At 37.7% G+C, this 21,653-nt stretch overlaps 1 protein-coding gene across 1 annotated transcript in view; it reads right to left on the bottom strand.

Moving 5' to 3' along the window:
* The window catches only part of LOC137274208 (gem-associated protein 5-like), a 183,713-nt gene that overhangs the window by 143,005 nt on the left and 19,055 nt on the right, over positions 1-21,653 (bottom strand). The window contains exons 14-15 of the mRNA XM_067807265.1: positions 21,047-21,218; positions 12,565-13,047 (exon numbers count right to left, since the gene is read on the bottom strand). Of these exons, the coding sequence (XP_067663366.1) occupies positions 12,565-13,047; positions 21,047-21,218 (655 nt within the window). The remainder of the gene's footprint in view (positions 1-12,564; positions 13,048-21,046; positions 21,219-21,653) is intronic.

Genomic DNA, 21,653 nt, shown 5'->3' with positions numbered 1-21,653 from the left:
CCCTGAGTTAGACCCTGTGCCAGTGAAGCTGTCAGTGAAACTGGGGAGCAAGAATGGAGAGTGAGTTTAATCTTACGCCGCTTTTAGCAATATTCCAGCAATATCATGGCGGGGGACACCAGAAAATGGGCTTCACACATTGTACCCATGGGGGGATTCGAACGTGGGTCTCCGGCGTGACGAGTGAACGTGACAATTAACTACTAGGCTACCCCCACCAATCGCAAGAATGGAGAAATCAAACTAAGGTTACTTAGCAATAATACTGAAAAAATAATTTCAGGTCTTCCCTCAAGATGGACATTAGGTTACAAGTAAACCAAAGGTTTCTGTGTACAGTTTCTCCAGTGTCTATTTTTATTGCAGACTGAACGGTTTCACTGATAATGGATTGCTTGACATGCATCTTTTATCATTGTACTAGATTAGACATGGCAGACACAGAAGAATTCCATTATTCCTCCTCTGAGGATAATACATGTTGGGAGGATTTACATATAAATTGTTTTAATAACATCAAGATAAGAACATTTACCTTTGAACATTGATATATCTGGGAAAAACAAAAGGTGGTCAGACTCTCTGACTTGGTATATCCCTGAACTGCATAGTTCAATGCTCATTCTGTTGATCATTGGGTTGTCTGGTTCAGACGATTATTTACAGTCTGTTGCCAAATAGTTGGAATATCACTAAGAGCAGCATTAAACAACAAAGAAATAAATAATATGTGATCAGCTGTTATCAAGTGTCCAAATCTTCAAAAACGTAAACAGTACAGCACAGTATTTTCATGGTTGACAGGTTTGACGGGGTCATTAAGCCTAGTGGTTAAAGTGTTCACTCATCATGCTGAAGACCCTAGTTCAATTCCCCACATGGGTACAATATGAGAAGACTGTTTCTTTCCCCTGTTTTGATATTGCTGGAAAGAGGTAAAAGTGGTATAATTTTATTTAACCACACTCACTCACCCTTGTTTGACTGGAATGAGAGAGTGAGTGAGTTGTGTTTTACACCGCACTCAGCATTATTCCAGTTATATGGTGATGGTCCGTTAATAATCAGGTCTGGACCGGACAATCCAGTGATTAACAGCATGACCATTGATCTGTGCTTTGGGAGCCGATGACATGTGTCAAGCAATTCAGCAAGCGTGAATACCCGATCCCATTAGTTGCCTCTTACGTCAAGCATAGTCACCTTTTATGGCAAGCATGGATTGCTGAAGACCTATTCTGCCCTTCACGGGTATTGAGTGGAATGAGATTCTTCATGATATGATCAGGCAGATTATGTCAATGATAGGTTGTGTAACATTGTGAAATTAGTGTCTCTTAGTATAATAGTAGAGGGAAAATTCATCAATACACATTGATGCATCATTTCTTACTTTTGTTTGAAGATTAAAATATATGCTTTATTATTTTTTTCTTCATAAGTTAACATTTTTTGCCTCTGAAATGACAAGCACAAGTGGGCAGAACTCATAAATGCTTATGGGTTGTTGCCAGTAATTATCTCATTTTTGGACGAACATGGCAGAAATTGATGATATACTTTAAATCATGTAATACTGTGCATTTCCACACTTCACACTGAGGGGTGAAAACAGCTGGCACACACTTCAGGTGCATTACTGAGCACAAACAGGTGAGATGATCCCTGTCGGCGCTGTTCCATCAGCCATCTGTCACCCTTCTGTATGAAGCATGAAAACAGTACATCATTAGATGATGGTTTCTTAAACCACCTTTCTATGGTGAATCAGATCATCAGATTTCAGATTTTGTTGGGTACAGAGGTTTCAGGACCATGTGTCTTATATACGTTTTGTGCATTTATCCCTATTTTGAGGTATTCAATTATTCATCATGTTTGTTTGAATCCAAACAGACTGTAGTTGTATGAATATACTGGGTATTACTATAATAATAGCAAGCTTAAACAATTCCAACAACCACCAGTTAACACATGTTTTAGGAATTTTATCAAAACGATTTACAGAATAACCATGACTGGGCTTACTTAAATCCACTATGATGCATGTCTGGCTGTTTCTGAATCTGTACATAACATTTTTGGTTCTAGTTAAGCAGTAGTGACAGCGGCTCCCATAGCAGTCTCAGGTTCCATTCACTGAGGAGGATGTAAAACTGGAAATGAACCCATCAGCCTCATGGCAACATTGAATGTGATGGTCTTCTTGGACCCCGCCATCCATTTGAGGATTGAAGTAGTCATGAATTGGTAAGTCCTCAATGGTTGCTTTTACCAGAGTTTTATCAGAATTATGACCTGCCTGAACTGCTATAACTGATACTGTCCATTAACAAACTTCAAGGAACAGTTCAGACTACTGAGATTCCTCTTCAGAATACGAGCAAATGTGGTGCCATTGAGTTGTAAACAGTTGCTTGGTAACACATGATATGTGGGCTGTCGTGATTGTGTTATTCATGAATCCTTAAAATCCCATCCATCAAATTTCTACTTTATCCTTTTTATTTGTTAAAATAACCGGCCATCACTCTTCCCATGTGTGACAACTGTGTAACCCGATAGTTTCAAGTGACCTACAATCTTCCATCCCCTTATGTAAATTCGACCATTAACTGAGAAAACAAGTGAATAAAGTCACATTGAATGCTGACATGAGAATCTCATCAAAATGGAAACCTGATATAATTCTGACAAAGGCAGAGTTGACGAATTGGTCAAGAGAAGCTCTTTGACATTTAACCAAACATAAATCTGCCAAGTTCTTACTGCTGTGCAGTTGGTCCTTGACACACCTTTTCCAATATGGAGTCAAAATAAATGAGGAGAAATCAGCAGAGAGTAATCATAAGTCTATTTCTGTTTGTTTGCTGCACTTAGCTAATTTTTCAACTATAAGATGAAAACTATCATTAAACTTTTGGCACAGTTCACTATTAGTTACGAGTGAGGAGTGCAAAGAGAGTGAGTGAGTTTAGTTTTACGCCACACTCAGCAATATTCCAGATATATGGTGGTGGTCTGTAAGTAATTGAGTCTGAACCTGACATTCCAGAGATCAACTGCATGATCTTCAATATATACAACTGGGAACCGATGACATGTGTCAACCAAGCCAGCAATTATGACCACCCAATCCTGTTTGTCGCCAACCATGGGTTACTAAAGGTCAATTCTAATTCTGACCTTCACGGGTCAAAAACATTGAGATAACAGTGAGATAACAGTGAAACAGTGAGACAACAGTGAGAAAACAGTGAGACAACAGTGAGAAAACAGAGAGATAACAGTGAGAAAACAGTCAGAAAACAGAGAGTGAGTGAGTTTAGTTTTACGCCGCTTTTAGCAATATTCCAGCAATATCATGGCGGGGGACACCAGAAAAAGGGCTTCACACATTGTACCCATGTTGGGAATCGAATGCGGGTCTTCGACGTGACGAGCGAACCCTTTAACCACTAGGCTACCCCTCCGCCCCAAGAAAACAGAGCTGTAACAGTGAGACAACAGTCAGAAAACAGAGAGGTAACAGTGTGTCTATCACCTGTGACAAAGTGGTGACAACAGTGATATAGCAATGAAAAACCTGCAATACTCACGAGTTAGCGTAAAATAATATCATTCAAGTGTTCACAAAACTGTTTTAACTTTTTGCAGACATATAGTCTCAAATCGTCTTGATTACAATTATTTCACACATTTGGAAAAATTTCAGCTTCCTCATTGCTCCTTTGTAAACCACATTTGAATATGTCTGCATCAATAGCTTACTCCACCGACATTAAGGACTGTCCCTTGGTTGATTCGGCTGCCATAGACTAATAAAGAACAAGACTGATTATAGTGACAGACCAGTAAACACAGATGACCCAATTAGCTGACAGATCTGAAGGCCTGTCATGACTGTTTGCGTCATATTCCACCTTCCATCACTGACTGCAATTTACTTGAATCACATAACTTGAGGTGGTTGTGTATTCGCTGCAATTATTTTAAAAACTAGTCAAAGAAAAACACTGCAAGAATACTATCATAAACATCAAACCATATTGTCTGTCAAAAGCCACAAAGTTATAATAATTTAACTCTTTTCTTATCTTCAAATTTCTTATCAGATTATTTCAGTGTCTCAAACTAAGAATACTTTTCCTAGGATTCTCTACATGTTCTCTCAAGACTTTGTTCCTTACAATGTTTAAACATAAATCAATGTTACGAGACACAGGGCTTCCTAAAAAAACAAAATGTTCTCCGGTGGAACTGTAGAACTGTAACCTGTTATTACTTGTCCTGCATAATTTATACAAGTAATGCAAGACAACCACATATATATGTGTAGGCAATAAAGTGAAAATGGCATACTTTATGAATAATCTCTTCTGTGACACTGATATCTATTGAAGTATGAACTTGCGTATATCGACAATCATCGATTTGCGTTTATCTGTTTCACTGATCTTCAGTAAATCTGGTGGTAACAAAGTCTAGTTAAGGTCTCTGGGTCTTCGAAGGATGGCCTTGACCTTCATGTGATATGTACTCAAAAACATTAATATATTATTGAATAATTAGCATCATGAAAAGGTATTTTATTGAAAATATCACTTAATATTTAATCTATAACCCTCATAGCGAACTATACCTTGGAGGCAGTTTAGTGAGTGAGTGAGTGAGTGAGTGAGTTTAGTTTTATGCCGCACTCAGCAATATTCCAGCTATATAGAGGCTGAGGAGGCAGTATAGTTATATGCATGACTTTTCCTATCTGTCTAAATAAGGCTGTTACCAGAGTATCTCTATTTAAGTGGTACACCACCTTTTCAAGGCCATGGCCCTGAGGATGACCTTGACCCATGACATAACATGTCAATGTGTAGAAAGGATTTCCTTGGCTAAAAATGACATGTGATGTGACATTCATAACATGTCAATTTCACGAACCATGTGCTTAAAAAGGTGATGAAGTGATTAAAATTCATGAAAAAAGTACAAGGAACTGCATAGCTTCAAAACTTTTGTAGGATATTTCATGAATAAATAGGGTAAAGATTTTTGTATTGTAAATGTTGACTAACTTGACTGTCATTTCTTAGTTTGGAATCAGAGAGAAGATATTCTGGTCTGTTTACGATTACCCCAACCTTGGCTTCTTGTCGTCACAACTTACTTTAGTTTTCCAGACATTTCTATATGTTGCTGTGCATCCAAATTACATTTTTTTACAGGTTTGAATGAAACAAACCTATGAACATGATGAATCAACAGCATGAACCAATCACTTATAAGCGCAAAAATGAAGGGCAAAAAGACTTGTTCTGTGCTTGTTTACAACACTTTCAAAAACAGATGACTTCATATGGGTAGAAAGTAATTTCACTTCTTAACAATGAAACTAATCACAAATGTTCATAATTCAAATTTACCTACAATCTAATTCTTCCTCATCCTGCTATCAGTTGACAAGTTAACATCTCAGGATGGCATAACACTGCCAATCATATGTCATTTTTGGCCATTACCAAACTAATCAATGTTCAATTAATTGTTGCTGAAGCCAACACTGGCTATATTCATAAGGGAGGTAACTCTTCAGAAGCCAAGACAGTTATGTTTGTTATGAGACCAACTGGATAAACAGGGATTCACCATTTTTAACTCAGCTGGCTGACTAACCTTTGAGATTAAAAATGTTATAATTTCTTCATTTGAAAAATGATTAAGGTAAATGTCTCACAATTATCTCCAAAATGTACCAAAGTTTGAGGAAAACATTTGGAACTGATCTACCGTGTTTTGTTTACATCAATTTAATTATTGTGCAGTTGTGACAAGTGACTGAAAGGTTTTCATGAATCAAATTCAAAATTCATTAAAACAGAACTGAAATCTAACACAAAATCCAACAATACATCCAAGCATCAGTCGTTATTGTCCAATACTAACATACTGATGTCAATCCAAAAGTTATGCAAGGATGAATTTGATCTTGAATTAGTCACTAGGTCAAAACTCATAAATTTATAAATCCTTGCACAGTAAATCTTATGATGAGGATATTTATCATATAATTGTATAATTATATATATATAAGTAATAACCCTGTAATTTGTGCTCAGTGGTACAGATGTCAAAAACTGGTCAAAATCAATGGAAATGCTTTTTCTTGCACCAAATTTGTAAAACATTTCACCAAACGGAACCTGAGAAATAGTGTTCAGAATATCAAAATTCGGAAAAGTAGACATGTATGCAAAAACATTTCCTGAAGGAAGACGACACCAATGCCTGACAAAGCATTAATTCAAAGGTCAGTGACCAGCACTCACAAAACAGGAAGCTGACACGTGACAAGTTCCCTTTTATCAAACTTCTCTATCCTGGATACCAATGTGAAGACCATATTTTGGCTTCTGTATTGATTGCAGATGCTCGCAACCTATACTGTCCTTGTATTGATCAAGTATAACATTGACAGCCTGGGAGAAATTACTTGTAACATGATATACAACCATTATAACACTGGGGAAAACATGCAATACAATTCTTCAAGGTCAGGATCAATTACAAATGTTTCTTCAGAAAGTCACAAACAGTAGATATGATACTAAGGTCATATGTGTTTAAAGGTCACATGCAACCAAAAAATCAAACATAATTAAAACACAGTTATCACTTATTCATGACATATAACATACATTGTTGCTTGTGAAAAAACAAATAAACAAAAAAGTAAGAGTATAATAGCAATTGAAAAGTGCAATATTTTGTACTTGGGCTTACGTCCCTCGAAATAAAGCCCTCGGGAGACCGAACCCAGTCATAGCGGGTGGTTGTACAATCAAGTGTAACAACGGCTTCCAATTGGCTGGTTCATCTGCTGATACGCTGAGGGCTTGTGTGTACAGAAAGAGGATCTTTTCGATGGGCATTTTAGAAGTATGGAGAATCACAAGAAAGTAAGATTCTTTATGGATAACTTTTATTGTACTTGAAGCATCGTTTCAGTATGGGTTCATATACCAATGTCAAACAAAATCATATACACTAGAAGAAGTTGTTATCCATAAAGAATCTTACTTTCTTGTAAGATGGGTTTTGTAAATATGTGTTCTCTGAATCTGCGTCCGATCCAATCAAAAATCATCACAGATGAGATGTTGAAGGGGCATATAGGTGTCAATAAACCAGACATTAAGCTTTCTCTGCCACAGAGGCTGCTTACCACAATCAACAAGTTTTTTTATGTAAGAAGTACGTTATTTACTTGTTTGTGTACACAACCAAGATTAGACTACTGCTCAGGACCTCATACTCCAGGCAGGCATACCGTTTCAAGCTCTGCCACCCTATTCACTGCGCATGCATTATGGGCGCAGCGCAGCACAGCTTTTGAAAACACTTTTTCCCCCAGCGCTGGAATTGTTTGAACTCCGATTTTGCTTTTTTTTTCATCGTGTTTTTTCCAACTTTATAGATTGAATTGGCATTTTTGATGATTTGTTTTGGTAAGTGCATACCGAAGGGTTTCAGAATCTGCAAAGTTGTGTTTTATGTTGCTTGTGATCTTTAAAGGAAAAATCAGTATCTTTGTTAATAATATTTTTGTAATCATCTATAAGTGCATCAGTATTTTATTGTGCAAACAAAGGGAAAATGGACTTCACCAGTGAGTGGAGTGAAGAGAAAGTGTACACAATTTCGTAAAGACTCAGGAAGAACTTATACCAAAATCTTACCATTTAACCACAACAGATGCCACCATACACACACAAAAAAACAGTATATAGCATCAGGCTATTTCAGGGTCCAACTTGCACGTTGGGAGAATTCAAGAGCAGGGTCCAAAGAGTAGGGTCCCAAAAAGAAAAGAATAAAGATGAAAAAATAAAGGAAAATAAAAGAAAAAAAAAAGAAAAGACAAAACAAAGAAAATAAAAGAAAAAATGAAGAAAAAACACTTATGCAAAAATTACCAACCCAGAGAACACATATTCAATACAAAAAGAAAGCAAACAAATATGAAAATATCATATTTTGTACAAAAATTGCAGAATAACAACCATAATTAGTACAAAAAGCTTTTGACTGCAGACAGTTTGAAAATCAGACTGAAAAGTCTCAAATTAGTTCATTGATAGCAACAAGCATGTTAGCTTTTAGCTTCTTTGAATATGTGGTTCCTGAGATGATGTCACAGTGATAAGAAATGCATTTTGTGAATAATTTTTGTGTGTAAGTGAAGACTGGATCAGAAGCACCAGAAACTATAAGCATCAGAAATGACTGATCCATTACATCTGCAATCTGCTACAGTGAGAAATACATTGTTTACAATTACAGTCGATTCAGTTCCATGATAAAGTGACAGCCATTCTTACATCAAATTTTCTTTCACTTGTAATTCTGTTTCGAAGACGTCAATTATAAGAAATTTAGGGTATTTTTCACAAACATAATTACTAAATAATCCCTGAGATTGAAAGAGAAGAAATGTGACGTGGGCTTGACAAACATTATTTTGTGTTTTTCTTTAGAGTATAAGATTGTTTGTCTTCAAGATATGAATGAAAACATTTTTGTTAAGTCCTGTGACATTAAGATCACATTTCACAGGACTATTTCAGAAGCCAGATTTTCTTACACTGTAAACAAAACCTGGCTGAATAGAGATGGAACTTCTGTTAGCATGGACAGAACTGTGGGAGTCAATACCAAACTTTAATCTGTCATTGAATAACTAAAGACAAGGAACTATAGCATTCATGACAAGGTGCACCCATTAAATTAGAAATTATTTAAAATTCTATTTGATGCTCATGTAGAAATATTATTGCTTAATAGAAAAGTAAGCCATCTGGTCTGCTAGAAAGAAAAGATGATAGTCATGGGCATCTTGGTATGAGTTTATTTTGTACATAACTGGTACAGACATAAACTTGTCTGGAATGCCTACGGGAAGAGAAACAGTGTTAACTACCCAGGAACTACCACTATGGCGTATATCTACTTCAGGAAAAACTGAGAAATCATATGAAATATTAACGTGCATGTCACTGATGAAAATTATATGACTCATTGTTTACTGTTTGTGTGATGACAATTTGTGTGTTAAGAAATTGCTACATACAGTTTTCCTTCTAACATGTGAGTGAGTGAGTGAGTTTAGTTCTACGCCGCACTCAGCAATATTCCAGCCCTTCTAACATGTAACAATGGTAAGTTTGCAATAGCATTGATGTATATGCTAAGAAACATTCTAAAAACTTGGTTCTCAAGTTTTCACTGCTCTAGTCAGCCATACACTACATCTCAGTGGGTGCCAGTGCCTTTGATGGTAGCAGCACCAGCTGAATGGAACAATAGTCCAGACACCCTGAGACAAACTGAGTCTCTGTCATCTTTAAAGAACTTGCTGAAAACCTATTTGATGAAGATGGATTTTGAATAGCATTCTTTTCATTCTTACTCAGTTTTTAGTGAGTGAGTTCACAGGCAAACTGTAGCGCACGTGGGGTTGCGCAGCGTAGAGAATATGACAAGTATTCATATATGTGAGCAAAGAAAGCAAAGGTTGGCAACATACTTTCCTCACTTTGGTTCAAAAAATATTTTTCATGTCAAAATAAAATATCGCCACCATCAAAGGTACATTCCAATTTCCTCATTAGGTAGTGCTCTCCGATTTCCAAACCCATATTTAAAAATTACTCGCGTGAAATATGTTTTACTCAACATTTTAAGTGCTACTCGCAGTACATCAGACCGTTCTTCGCCTCCATTACCCCTGCCAGCTTCGGGTTCAAAGCAGTGAAGGAACAAGTTATTATTCCGTATGGAATACATAAAGAGTTACCTCCCATGCTTCATACGCCCACTACGCCAGAAGTGTGTTTATTGTAGAATAAATTTTACAAAAGATCTAACAATAACGCTGACACTTAAGACAAATACAATCCAACAGAATCATGATAAAATTAGGCAATATGGTATATCTTTATAATTTCTGCTTACTCTTGTTTGTTCCATCCACTGAGCCTGAAGCTGGCAGGGGTAATAGAGGCGAAGAACGAACTGAATACCACGAGTGGCGCTTAAAATGAGAAATAAAACATATTTCATGTGAGTAATTATTAAATATGGGGTTGGAAATTGGAGAGCACCACCTAATGAGGAACTGGGAGTGTACCTTTGATGGTGGTGATGTTTTATTTTGACATAAAAAATACTTTTTGAACCGAAGCGATGGAAGTGCGTTGCCAACCTTTGCTCGCTTCGCTCACATATATGAAGACTGGTTAATTTCTCTACGCTGAGCAACCACATTTACGCTACAGTTTGCCTGTGGTTAGTTTTATGCTGCACTTAGCATTTTATCATGTCTGGATCAGACAATCCAGTGATCAAGAGCATGAGCATCAGCCTATGCAATTGGGAACCGATGATATGTTTCAGTGAGAATAACCACCCAATCCCGTTAATAGCCTATTATGACAAGCATGTCCACCTTTCATTTCAAACATGGGTTTCTGAAGGCCTATCCTACCAAGGATCCTCACTGGTCTATTCTGTTTTGAACAATGTTTGGAGTACCCTTAAGTTTCCATGGTGGAAACTTGGTACTATACAAGCCAATTATATTTCTCATTATTTATCAAATAACCAATTGCCATGTTTGTTCTCCCTTCAGAGGCCAGCTCTGTGCAGTCATTGCCTGGATGAGAGAAGTGATCCAGGAACTAGGCTACCAGCATTCAGAATTCCCCAAAACAATGTTAGTACTACTCCAACAACATGACCACCAGCTGTTTCGGCAGATTTACCTCACAACAGCAACACATACAACAGCAGCATGGACTAAATTACATCTTGCGGAAAACTCAAACTTAGACATTAGCAGGGGCTACGAGGAATAGGTTGTGTTAAGGCGTCATAAGAAGCCTTGGCATCAAAGGAATCAGTAATGAGGAAGCAGTCAGGAGCTGGGTAGTTTGCTTTGTGGCAGTAACACAGCATATTGAACACTGATTTTCTTGAAAAAGGAACGACTGAAGCTCATTGGCATGAAAGGTCAAAAATTTAATTTTGCAGGGGAATACAATATTGATGTTTGTTGGCAAAGGACCTGGACTTCTAACAAGACAAAGATCCTGAAAGTGATCATGCCGTGGACAGCAATATGAAACCAAGTTAACTAGGCCATCCTCTCACAACTACTCAGATCAGAGAACCTGGGAGGCAGCAAATTTAACAAAATAAGCAGCAGCACTTAACAAGCGTTCACAAGAAAGAAAATTTAATCTGAGGTTTGGAGAAATGAAACAAGTAACTGGAAATAGGGATAGTTGAAGACAGTTTTTAAATCAACTTATTTTTGCATTAATTAAAGGAAAATAAATTTCAAAAAGTCAATATTTACTGTTACGAGTAATTATCCATAAAAAGTAAAGTGAAAAACGGTCCTTCTAATTTCTAAGTGAAACATATTGTATTGATTTCAAAAGAATGCATCTGATATGTGCTGGTGGTAGGTACAAATATAGTTTCGATCAAAAGTTTGGACATAATTCAGTCTAAGAAACACAGTTTGCTTCTACCATCATGCACTATTTTAGTTAAGCATGAGGATATTATCAAATTTATAGCAGAATTCTTATAAAACAGACAATGATATGGATCTTAATGTCTGTAATGTAAGAAACATGACTTTGCTGAATATATTCCTGCTCCTTCATCAGATGATACTCTGAAAGTTGTGATCCTCGTAACACACATGTTGACATCCATTCATAACACAGATGTTGACATCCATGACGCCCCACGACTCCTCCCTTACATGTATGCCTTATGTGTATCACTTATGTGTATCACATTTGTGTATCACTAAATGCCATCTCGTACACAGCACATTTACCTTCAACATACTTCTGGTTTTCACTTGATACTGAATTAATGAAGTCAAATGAATATGAAATGGGAAAGTATACACTTGTACTATGTTTTAACCCCTTCAGCTAGACAGGGTCCACTGGCAATTAATTCAACAGTGTGGATGTATCTTGGTTGGTAAGCTTGTTGAGCGTTTTATTACATTGTGTGATTCCATAGGAGTGTGATTACAAAAATTGATCTCTTGTCACTGATATAAGCTTTGGCAGGAAATTTGTCAACAATACACCCTCACTGATACAACAAGTCAAAAACTGTGATGAATGATCACTAACACACCTGACCATGACTCCCAACTTCATCTGAACAAATACATATTTACACAATTTTCATGACATGTTACAAATACATTTTAGTGTTGTTCCATTTTGACCAATTTGATGTGTTTTGGCCCTCTGCAATGTGAAATATCTGGGGGCATGCAAACCTTGGGCAATAGAGGAGAGATTGAGGACCAGGCATTCACAGGTCATGTAGGCGCGAAGGAGGGAGGTAACTTGGGGTGAGTGATTGTATGTTTGCTTCAAGGGAATTGAAGGGATTCAAGTTTTGACTTGGGAAGAGAGGGATGAGAAAGCAAATAAGCATGAGGCGGAATAAGGTAAAATAATAACATACCACCATCATCGCTATCTTCCTTCACACAAGGTGTTAACTCTTGAACACTTCCATAACATCTTGTTTCTGTTCGAGTTGCCTCCTGTTCAGATTTACTGGGCTGTGATGTCTGCCGCTGTTGTTCTTTCAGTATCTCTTTCTTCCTTGTCTCCAGCATCTCCCTCAACTCTGCTAGTTCACCCTGAAAGTCCAACTTCTTCCTGTCCTTGGACCTTTTCCCACTGTTTGTTTGCTTATTCTGCTCACCAATGTCCTCTTTTACAGCCGACCACTCCCTTTCTGAATTTTCTAATTTTTCTATTGGTTGTCCACTCAGTTTGTCATGGAAATTATCTCCCTTTGCATCAATGCCACGGCTGCCATTGCCTTCATCTTCTGGGATGTCTGCTGCTTCAGATATGGCAGGTGATGAACCTTTTGAGGAGAACAGACTAGCATCTGTATTGGCACTGACAACTTTCTTCTTCCTTTTCTTTTTCTTTCCTGCAAACACAGTTAATTTGTACATTAGAAAACAACGGAGTTTACTCACCATTTACTGCAGGAAGAGTCATTAGAAGATGATATATACCGCCACATATTTGAAAGGACAGTGACTTGATTTTTTTAAAGCTAAGTCTGAATCTTTACATGGAAATCATAAAAAATATAAATGCCATATATCTGTAAACAGCAGAAGGCACCATTTCAATATCTGTCTCATGTATCTGTTGAAAGATATCAAATGGCATTACATGCTGCTGGGATAAATAAAAGCAACCAAAAACTATAATTCAACAAACTGTTACGAGTGTATATTTCCTGTATATTTTTGTTATTAATTAAGTAATAATTATTATTGGGTCACAACGTTTAGTGTTTTGAACGATAATTATGATCACATTTCGTATAATAGATGGTCAGCATTTCTAAGATTCTGGTAGCAGGCTGTCCGGAAATTATCTGCCCTTGGCTTTCTATTTGTTACTTCTGGGAGACTGCTAGAGATTTCTACAGTGTTGACGATGGTCGTATGTGCCCGAACTTTTGGGAAATGACTGAATATATATATATAAAGGCTTGTTGCCGTGTTGGTGAGGGGACACATACATTCACATTCACTGGAGTATTATCATCAATCGTTGCCAACGCTTCATCTTCATAGTCGCCGTCCGACCTCACGCTGTGTTACATTCTGCAGGACTGTTTCTCTCTCGCACTAAGACTTTGGTGAGTTTGCTACATTATATTTTGTGACCCACTGCCTTAGGTTTTGTCTCATTTGTATTGTATTTGATATCAGTATTGTGAAATTGACTTGTGACTTTGTATAACTTGCTCTCTATTTGCTGAGTTGTTAAATAATACAATATTTGAATATTTTAGACTTGTCTTTGTTCTGTTTTGCTGGTTCACAGAGGATTTCTTATATCATTTGTCATGGCAAAATTCTTAACCGTAACAAAACAGTTTTGAACAAGTAAAATTAATTGCATACACAATGCATGATGTCATGAAGATCTGAGTCAAGTACAAAGGATTTACAATATACAGTCAGGCCGCGTTAATCCGAACACTTCTGTTTTTCATCAAAAACGTTCAGATAGTGAAGCGTACAGACTACTGAAACGAACTTTTATGAACACAACTACAGTAGGGTTACTTCCCTTTGACATGGCAATACAAAAACATACGAACGTATACAAGTTGGCTGAATGTGCGATGTGGTGTTTGGGGGCAAGAAATCAACTTTCACGTTGGTCAGTTTGACATTGGCATACTTGTGACTGGCAGCATTGTTAAGAAGTAAGATTACGTGTCAACCACATGATTGCATCTGTCTGTCAGATCAGTGTTTTATACAGGAAGTAGGCATAACAGGTATTACTCCAACTAACCAAAAGTGAGGCCTATTAATTGATCAAAATCACAAACTAACGACATCTTCAACTCGCAAGTGTCACTTAACAATTACCACTGAATGGGGCTCATGGTGTGAAGGGATTATCCCAACCTTTTTGAGGTACTGCCGGACTAATGAAGCAAAACTATGTGTAATTAGCTAATCTGTTACCGCTGATTAACGTTCGGATACAGAGAGTGAAGCACCGGATTACTGAATCAACAGGTAATGAGTTTACATAGTAAACAAGATTGGTTACAGCTAGCTATTGTTCGGATATCGCGGGAATCGGATTGTCGGGGTCTGGACTAACGCGGCCTGACTGTATCCTCATTGCCTTGTATGTGTTGTGCATCCGTCATATGAGTGCATCAAAGAGACTAGGCATTCATGCTCAATGCTCAATGAAAAGTTTTATTATTTTGAATCAAACCCAGGTGATTTGGTGAGTGATTAACACCAAGGATGAGGCTTAGGTTCATTGCTACCTGCCAGAGACTAAATCTGGCAGAGACGACCAAAGCAATGAAACAATCCATGGTCTCCTGGAACACAAACTATGTCCCATCAGCTTGCAAGGTGATGGCTTCAGTTTAAAAAACACCATTTGCAGCGATGGCTACAGAATTTGGGCACACACTATAATTACTCATTACACCATTACTGGTTATTTGGATACTTTAGGTCCTTATCATGTAAAACAGAAAGTGACAGTCACAAGTGTCATTGACTTCCTCCATACCAATGACTGATTAGAATATTCGTAATGTTTGTATATCTCAACAAAATAGTGATTCTGCTCATACCATTCCACAAGGTTCGCACCTCCTCTTCTACCTCGATCATGATCAAGAAGAACATGTTTTATTTTTACTTCAGAGAACTATGGGCACACGGGCCTGCTTTGGGTCAAAAGGGAATATCAAATTACAAGCTATATTTTTCTACAGTATCACAGTTATAGTTATAATAAAAAAGGAATGAGTGAACTGGTTTTATGCTCCTTTCAGCAATATTTCAGTCATATCACCGCAACAGACACCAGAAATGGACTCAACACTGTTCATGAAACTTAAATAAAGAGTACAATTCATTCCTATGATGAAAGTTTCAGAGATACTTCTCAAGGCTTTGCATACTCATTGGCCAAGGTCCTTATCATAACTAGTCTTTTGTGACTTCTTTATGTGGATGTCAACAGGCAAATGTAATTTCTGCCATGTCTGAGAAAACCTCCAAACTTAATTTTATAAAAAGATATTCCTTTTAATCTTGTGAAATATTCATTTGGATGCTGTGAAGAAACTGAAGAACCTGTCATCAAGAACACATGCTGAGGGTTTCACCTCAAATTATCAAGCTGCTTTAAAAAAGGAGGTAGAAGACTAAAAAAGATTCACCTGATGTTGCTAACAAATGATGGATGACATAAACTCACTCAAGTGAGGGGCGTTAAACAATTTCTTCACAGTCATTGAGTTTGAAATATAGGTGCAGGCAGCCAGTTCTACAGTTAAATGTCAAGACCTTTCACATTATAAAAAATGTTCTTTGTTGATTTCCAGGCCTTAGTATATACCATGGGATTCTGTATGATACATTGCTGTTACCTAAGACTGTAATATGATATGTATTTCAATATACCATGATACCAAGGAATGTACTGAGCCATGATATTGTATTATGGCTTGCTTTTTCTGTTGGATAAAGCAGGGTGATAAAAACTGTATCAGTCGGGTCAAACAGGGATAAATAGAAAATACTGCATAAATGTCAGAATGGAAAGCACATACGCAAAGGATCATTCATGCCTAACATTCTACACTTGAAAGTGATCCCTAGGTTCAGGCTTCTCTGTTTTAGACGGCAAATGGCACTGTTAATAACAATTAAACATGACACAAGATGGTGGTTATACAAACTAAAAATAAATGTTTCTCACAATATTAATGCTTGTTTGATGTTTACAATATTCCAGCTATATGGCTGAGATCTGTAAATAATCAAGTCTGGAGTAGAAAATCCAGGGACTGACATCATGAACGTTAATCTTTGTAACTGGGAAACAATGACATGTCTCAACCCAGTCAGTGAGCCTGACCACACAATAAAATGGGACATCAAGAAAATAGTTAATATGTCATCAATGTCAGTGGAAATTAGAAAGTAACAAATGGTTACTAGATGAATCTTTGTAAAATCACATTTACTGTGAAGGTGAATCAACAACATGTAGCTCTTGCTGATCTATAGATCATTTTCCACTGTAAGAAAATCTGGCTGATCCATGTATCAATGTCCACTACTTGCAGCTTTGAGTGATCTATTGATCAATGCCCACCATTTGTAGCACTGGTTGATCTTTAGATGATGTCCACTTTTTCTTGTAGCTCTAGCTGATCCATAGATCAATGTCCAATTTGTGTAGCTCTAGCTGATCCATAGATCAATGTCCAATTCGTGTAGCTCTGGTTGATCTGTAGATCAATGTTCTCTTTTTGTAGCTCTGGTTGATCTATAGATAAATGTCCATTTCTTGCAGTTCTGGTTGATCTATAGATAAATGTCCACTGTATGTTGCTCTGGTTGATCTATAGATAAATGTCCACTGTATGTAGCTCTGGTTGATCTATAGATCAATGTCCATTTCTTGTAGCTCTGGCTGATCTATAGATCAATGTTCTCTTTTTGTAGCTCGGGTTGATCTATAGATAAATGTACATTTCTTGTAGTGCTGGTTGATCTATAGATCAATGTCCACTGTATGTAGCTCTGGTTGATCTATAGATAAATGTCCATTTCTTGTAGCTCTGGTTGATCTATACATAAATGTCCATTTCTTGCAGTTCTGGTTGATCTATAGATCAATGTCCACTGTATGTAGCTCTGGTTGATCTATAGATCAACTTCCATTTCTTGTAGCTGTGGCTGATTTTTAGATTGATGCCCACCATTTGCAGCTTTGGCTGATCCATAGATCAATGTCCACTGTATGTAGCGCTGGTTGATCTATAAATAAATGTCCACTACTAGTAGTTCTGGTTGATCAACAGATCAATGGCCACTGTATATAGCTCTGGTTGATCTATCAATTATGTCCACTGCTTGTAGCTCTGGTTGCTCTTTAGTTCAATGTCAGCTACTTGTAGCTCTTGCTGGTCTACAGATCAATTCCTACTGTACAGAGCTCTGGCTGATCTAATGATCAATGTGTGCTGTACAGAGATGTGGCTGACTGAGGACCACTGTCCACCATATGACACTCTGTCTAATTACATGTTGTGTGCTATAATCTTTGTTGCAATCACTGACTCCACAGTTTTCAGCCAACTACTCCTGTCAGCAAAACATGCTTTTAAGTGTTTAATGGGAGATTTACCCAACACAAAAAACCCACACAGCTACATCCTTCTGTTCATATCCATACAGCACCTCACCTTCCTGTAAAACCCTTCAGCCTCTTGTACAAAACCTCACCCTCCTGTAAAACCCTTCAGCCTCTTATACCAAACCTCACCCTCCCGTAAAACTCTTCAGCCTCCTGTACAACACCTTATCCTGTAAAACCCTTCAGTCTCTTGTACAACATCTCACCCTCTTGTAAAACCCAACAGCCTCTTGTACAAAACCAAACCCTCCTGTAAAACCCTTCAGCCTTTTGTACAACACCTCACCCTCCTGCAAAACCCTTCAGCCTCTTGTACAAAACCTCACCTTCCTGTAAAACCCTTCAGTCTCTTGTACAACACCTCACACATTCCTGGAAAACCATTCAGTCTCCTGTACAACCCATAACACTCCTGTAAAACCATTAGCACTCAGGTACAGCAATCACTCTCATGAAAACTGTTAGACCTCATGTACAATACGTAGCTCTCCTGTAAAACCATTATGTACAGCACACCAATCTCCTATAAAACCATTAGGCCTCATGTACAATACATAGCTCTCCTGTGAAACCATTAGGCCTCATGTACAATACACATTTCTCCTGTAAATACATTAGGCCTCATGTACAATACACAGCTCTCCTGTAAAACCATTAGGCCTCATGTTCAATGCGCAGCTCTCCTGTAAAACCATTTGGCAGCATGTACATTATACAGCTTTCCTGTAAAACCATTAGGCAGCATGTACAACACACAGCTCTCCTATAAAACCATTTAGCCTCATATACAATATACAGTCCTCCTGTAAAATCTTTCAGCCTCCTGGACAACACTACACAACATCCCCCCTGTAAATCCCTTTAGCTTCCTGTACAACATCCAATAGTCCTGTAAAATGTTTCAGGTTCTAATAAAACACCCCCACACTCCTGCAAAATCATTCAGCCTACCATACAACCCCATACAAATCCCCAAAGCTCATAGATCTAGCAAATATGCACTGCTTATACTACTGGCCCAACAGGCCTGATGAATCATGCATATGTATAATTTGCACATATACTGTGATAAAAAGCACTGTTTTTGTTTTGTTTGTTCCTCCATTATCTAGATACATGCCAGTAAATAACTGAGTCAGGATCAAGAAACAGTGATAGCATGAGCAGCATGCTCCTTACCATCTGAGTTCAATAACACACAATCAACAATCACTGAGCCACACCAATTCATCCATTCTTCCACCTCATGGTCTGGCTTGCTACCTTGGTTGACACATGTCATCTGTTCCCAACTACATAAATTGCTCATGATGTTGAACACTTTATTGTTTGGTTCAGACTCTATTATTTACAGACCACTGCCATATAGCTGGAATATTGCTGAGTGTGGCATAAAACTAGACTCACTCACTTCGTCTACCCAAAACAATGTGGCTAAGGCGACAGTTGCCTGTACAATCCTGAAAGCTTGAGGCAGGGTTCCCTAAGGTAAGACTCCAAAAATTCCTTTGAGCTGATAATTTACATCATTATTATTCAATAATAAAAATTATTTTTTTGTTGAAAAGTACATCTTGAAAATGACCATGCTGGCAGGTGTCTTCCATTACCCTAATTAAGTGAACATTTTCAGTTACACAGTGTGTGTTCATGCTGAATCTACAACACATCAATGCACTGATTTGTTAAGAATGTTACAGTTGATGGCTGACTTATATATAACAGCAAAATCTCAATCTACAATCCAAGTCTACTCTGCATTCTTAGGACACAGTTGGTATTTTAGAGGAGCTTCGGGAACTTCCACTATGCGCAAAGACCAGTTTTTTAAACCTATTTTGGGAAGTCAGGAATTTGTCATCTTACTGCTTAGATTTTTTTCATTGTCAAAAATAGCTTTAAGAACACAATTTCTGAACCCATTAATAGCTATTACACTTAGTCCAGGCACTTCCATTTCCTTAAAATATTCTTTATCAACTATCACCATGTGATGATTCGTGAGCTGACCAGAGTTGCCTCCCCTACCCAAATTCCCCTGGCTCTCAAACTCATTTAATCAAACTTCACTTCTTCCATTGATAAATATGCATCAGCTGATAGATTGTTACACAGAGAAAACATATGAAACAGAACACACATGATCACTCATGTACACTACTTTGAAGCAATTTGAGCTGTAGTTTGTACTGATTTGATATGAACATGCTAGAAACAGTTGGCTATAACAGAAACATCTCATACTAGCTAATTCCGTATGAGGCTGACTTATAATTACTCCAGTCTCATTGTTTTTTATGCAAACAGACGGGCCACACATTGGTTGATTGTGTGCAGTAGCATTCAGTGGAAAGTAATGTAGCTGAGCATTCATCAGGTTTAGAAATAACAAGTGTATCCTTCTGGATTAAAGTCTCTACCTTAACTTGGTCATTTACTGATTACAAAGGCTTTATTGGGATTGAGCCATAAGAACTTGCGCACAAAAGACAAGATCTCTTGTGAACAATTTGTACCACTAATAGGCTTTGAGGCAAGTGAGTAATTTTGTATCTGGCTTACATAACCGGCTAGCCTCATCCTAGTACAAAATGTCAAGTCAAACACTTTCTTCAAATCTTCTCACTCACGTACAGTACCTGCATCCTCTGCATCAGAATGAACACATTTTCATAGGAAATATCATGTCAAGAAGTGAATCTTGCTAGGTACCTCCTTATGTACAAAAGATATTCAGTGTTCAATTTTGCACCAAATGCACGTTTGTTGCATCAACATGTTATCATTTACAGCTGGTATAGTGTCTCAATACATGATCAAGTCACAGGTACATAAATCCCCCATGTTTGGATGCTGAACATCCATGAAGACGAAACTTGCTGAATCTTTACACTCGATCAACTATTTCTATTTTATGATGTCCTTACTTACTAATTTCCTAAATTTGTGTCCAAACTGGCCAGGTCAATATCATCACATTGCCTGTGTTGTCTGAGTGAAATGTACAAAGCAGAGAAGGGGCATCTTTTTTTCATTTCTATCTACATCAAATGATGTATTATCTCAAATTAAACTCAAGCGTAAAACGACAATAACTATTTAACAGAGGAGGCATGTAACTAATGCAAGTATAAACTGCAAAACAAACATTGTCAAGTGTGGTTGGTGTCTGTTTTGACACCCGTAAACTGAAATTGCCTATCTGAACCTACCAGTTTCTATGACAGCTTTGGGGAGGGAGGAAACCTTCCATCTATGTAGCATGGAGTCAAAACCCCCAGACATGACCTCATCAGGGTCAGTACCACTCCAGGTCACAGCTAGGAGGCGCTGAATGTGACCCTCAAACTGATACATTGCCTCCCCAGTCTTCACATTCCACACCTGCAATAATTGAATTTGTTGCCTTTAGATTTTGTTTTCAGTTGTGAAAACGCTTCCTATTAACAGAAATATGACATGATAGTGCACTGCAACAAACAAAGCTCAAAGGACATCTCAGATATCACTTCACGGAATGAACATATTTTTGCCTTCAGAATCAGATCCCGTTACTTGTGGTCTCAACAGTCTGGATCACACAATCCAGTGATCAATAGCAAGAGCATCAATCCCGAGTCTGACTGATCCTATTACTTGCCCCTTATTATAACTAACCATGGGTGAGTGAGTTTAGTTTTACGCCGCACTCAGCAATATTCCCGCTATATGGCGGCACTCTGTAAATAATTGAGTCTGGACCAGACAATCCAGTGATCAACAACATGAGCATCGATCTGGGCCATTTAAGAACTGATGACATGTGTCAACCAAATCAGA

This window comes from Haliotis asinina, chromosome 2, assembly GCF_037392515.1.
Source record: "Haliotis asinina isolate JCU_RB_2024 chromosome 2, JCU_Hal_asi_v2, whole genome shotgun sequence".
Classification (NCBI taxonomy): Eukaryota; Metazoa; Mollusca; class Gastropoda; order Lepetellida; family Haliotidae; genus Haliotis; species Haliotis asinina.
Note: the sequence above shows the minus strand (reverse complement) of the source record. Positions and strands in the feature narration are given on the sequence as shown.